General features: G+C 40.1%; 1 protein-coding gene across 1 annotated transcript; it reads left to right on the forward strand.

Moving 5' to 3' along the window:
• Positions 1 to 1,786: 1,786 nt before the first annotated feature.
• On the forward strand, positions 1,787 to 2,234 carry LOC148120309 (ribosomal protein eL22-like 1). The gene has a single exon (XM_087911461.1). It carries the CDS (start codon positions 1,812 to 1,814, stop codon positions 2,178 to 2,180), a length of 369 nt encoding a protein of 122 aa, XP_087767587.1. The 5' UTR covers positions 1,787 to 1,811; the 3' UTR covers positions 2,181 to 2,234.
• Positions 2,235 to 2,639: the final 405 nt, after the last annotated feature.

The following is a 2,639-nucleotide window of genomic DNA, read 5'->3' on the forward strand; positions in this document are numbered from 1 at the left end:
TTGGCAGATATTTCTGCTTTTTTTCCTCCTTTCTCTGGAAAGAGAGACTCTTGTTGGTTTTGCTTGTTTGTTGGTTTGTTTATAGAAAATGTTGCCATGTGGCTTCAGATTCTCATCGGTCTTCCTGCCTCAACTTCATTAGTGTTGAGTGATAGATATGTGCCCGTCATGCCCAACTGGAAAGAAAGTTTCTTGAAAAACAGAGTAATGATAATGTTTAAGGAAGCTTATCATCTTTGATAAGTTTGTTGACCACTGGAATCACCTCATTTCAGATTAAAGTTCATTCAAGAAAATTGGATTACAAGTAATGATGAGAACTGAGTGTGTTGACACACTGTTTTAATGTCAACACTCAGGAGGCAAAGGCAGGCAGATTTCTGCGAATTTGGAGAGAGACTTAGCAAGTTCTTGGCCAGGTAGATTACACGATGAAATCTCTGTCTCAACAAAACAAAAGATGAGATTTTTATTTCTTGTAAAACAAAAAAAAAATGGAGTGGAGTTGGTTCTAGCTCAGGGAACCCACATGGAAATCATATTTCAACGTTTTATTTGTTTGCTTTCAGGGCTGGTCCTTACTAGTGCCAAGAATGTCCTACCATTCTGGTACACACCCATCCTGAAGTACCCCCATCTTCCCCCACACTGTACACAGACATACTTCTGAAGGTACCCTCATCCCACAGACACTGTACATAGATTTACTTCCTGAAGTACTCCTATTCTCCCTATGTACTGTACACACCAACTTTTTGAACTACCCCCATCCCCACATCCACAGTTAGCGATCCAACTGGGAGTCTTATGTGTTTTAGACAAAATCCTCTGCACTGAGCTGCATCTCCAGCCTGGGAATTACGGCATGAGCAAACTGTTTTCCCAAGTTGGAGAGGAAGGCATTTGTTGCACTGATTTGAACAGAAACCATGAAAAATCCTTGTTTAGCATCCCAGTTTTCATGCTGCCTTTGGTGGACTTGAGCATGTTTCCAAAGATTTAAATAGCAGTCAACTCCACGCTCTGTGTTAGAGGTTTGTACATAAGGTCACCAAATACTGGGAAAACTTGGAGAAAAGCAAGAAACTACAGAGCACTAGCTAGTCCCTTTCTACAGATTCCTATATCGATGCCTGGACTTACCCTGCAGACTAATCAAGGGACAAATGAGGTGGGGAGGAAAATCAACCTGGCACAAAGGCCTTTTAGGTAAGAATTTGCCACATTTCCATCCATTAAATTCCCTGAGTGCATTTACTCAAATGTCTCATTTGTGAACACAAAAATGTGATATGTGAAGCTTTATGTCTTCCACAGTTTTAGGAAACTGCATGTGTGATGTGTCCTTTTGTGCTGTGTGCTCCTGGTACCATTGTCCCTTGTGGCCTGAGGGTGCCTTAGTCTCTCAAATCCTCTTAACCTTCATAACCAACAGTATCATTTACTGCAAACAGATAGGTGCTAACTGTACATGTGCTCACTAACCCCTTACTGATAATAAGTTCTTCAAACCCTTGTAAGATGCAATCTGCCTTTGCCGTTGTTAACTCTGACAGGGACTAGGGAGCAGGAAACTTCTAAGAATACTTGGGCTGTTATTTCTCTTCTATAAGAGGGTAAATGATGAGTAAATAGCCAATATCTTCTACTTTATAACTGATTTTTCATGGTGATGCTGCCTTAGAATGGTTGTCCACTTTCAGAGCAAATGGAAATGGTGTGATGAAGGGAGGACCTACAATTTGTTAAACTGAGTCAAAAATTCAAAGATTAAAAAGGTGGTTTGTGCCTTCCCACGGCCGCAGGACAATATGGCGCCGCAGAAAGACAAGAAGCCTAAGAAGTCGACCTGGAGGTTCCATTTGGACCTCACTCATCCGGTGGAAGATGGAATTTTTGATTCTGGAAACTTCGAACAGTTTCTCCGGGAGAAGGTTAAAGTCAATGGGAAAACTGGAAATCTTGGAAATGTTGTTCACATTGAACGCTTGAAGAATAAAATCACAGTTGTTTCTGAGAAACAGTTCTCTAAAAGGTATTTGAAATATCTTACCAAGAAATACCTTAAGAAGAATAACCTCCGTGATTGGCTTCGTGTGGTTGCATCTGACAAGGAGACCTACGAACTTCGCTATTTCCAGATTAGTCAGGATGAAGATGGGTCAGAGTCTGAAGATTAGTTGGCCTTTGTATGCTTTAAAGAAAAACTAAAATTGAACTTGGGCAAATAAAAACCATTGCACTCTTAAAAACAAAAAAAAAATAAAAAAATAAAATAAAAAGGTGGTTTGTTGTTTTATTTGTTAGTTTGTTTTTTGGTTTGTACATTTTAGGAAGAACACGGCTGTTTGATACACTGCTAATAATAATAATAAATCCCATTATTTAGGGTTTATTACTAGCTGAGCACCAAGTCTAGGAGGAGGACACCATTGGTGTCTTTTTTAACAGATGAAGGATTAAAAGCTTCACAGCTATGAAGTCAAATGTCCAAAGTCAGAAGGTTTGTGAGTGGCAGATCTGGGATCCCAGTTCACAGAGTCTAGAAGCTGTTGATGAGGTTCACCTTGAAAAAGCAAGAGAAGGGCTAAAGAAGTGGCTCAGCAGGTTAAGGAATCTACTCCCAGTCCTAACCACCT

Source organism: Myodes glareolus, chromosome 11 (assembly GCF_982192425.1).
Source record: "Myodes glareolus chromosome 11, mMyoGla1.1, whole genome shotgun sequence".
Classification (NCBI taxonomy): Eukaryota; Metazoa; Chordata; class Mammalia; order Rodentia; family Cricetidae; genus Myodes; species Myodes glareolus.

Coding starts and splice junctions, on each gene's coding strand:
- LOC148120309 (XM_087911461.1), top strand. CDS start 1,812: ATGGCGCCGCAGAAAGACAAGAAGCCTAAGAAGTCGACCTGGAGGTTC.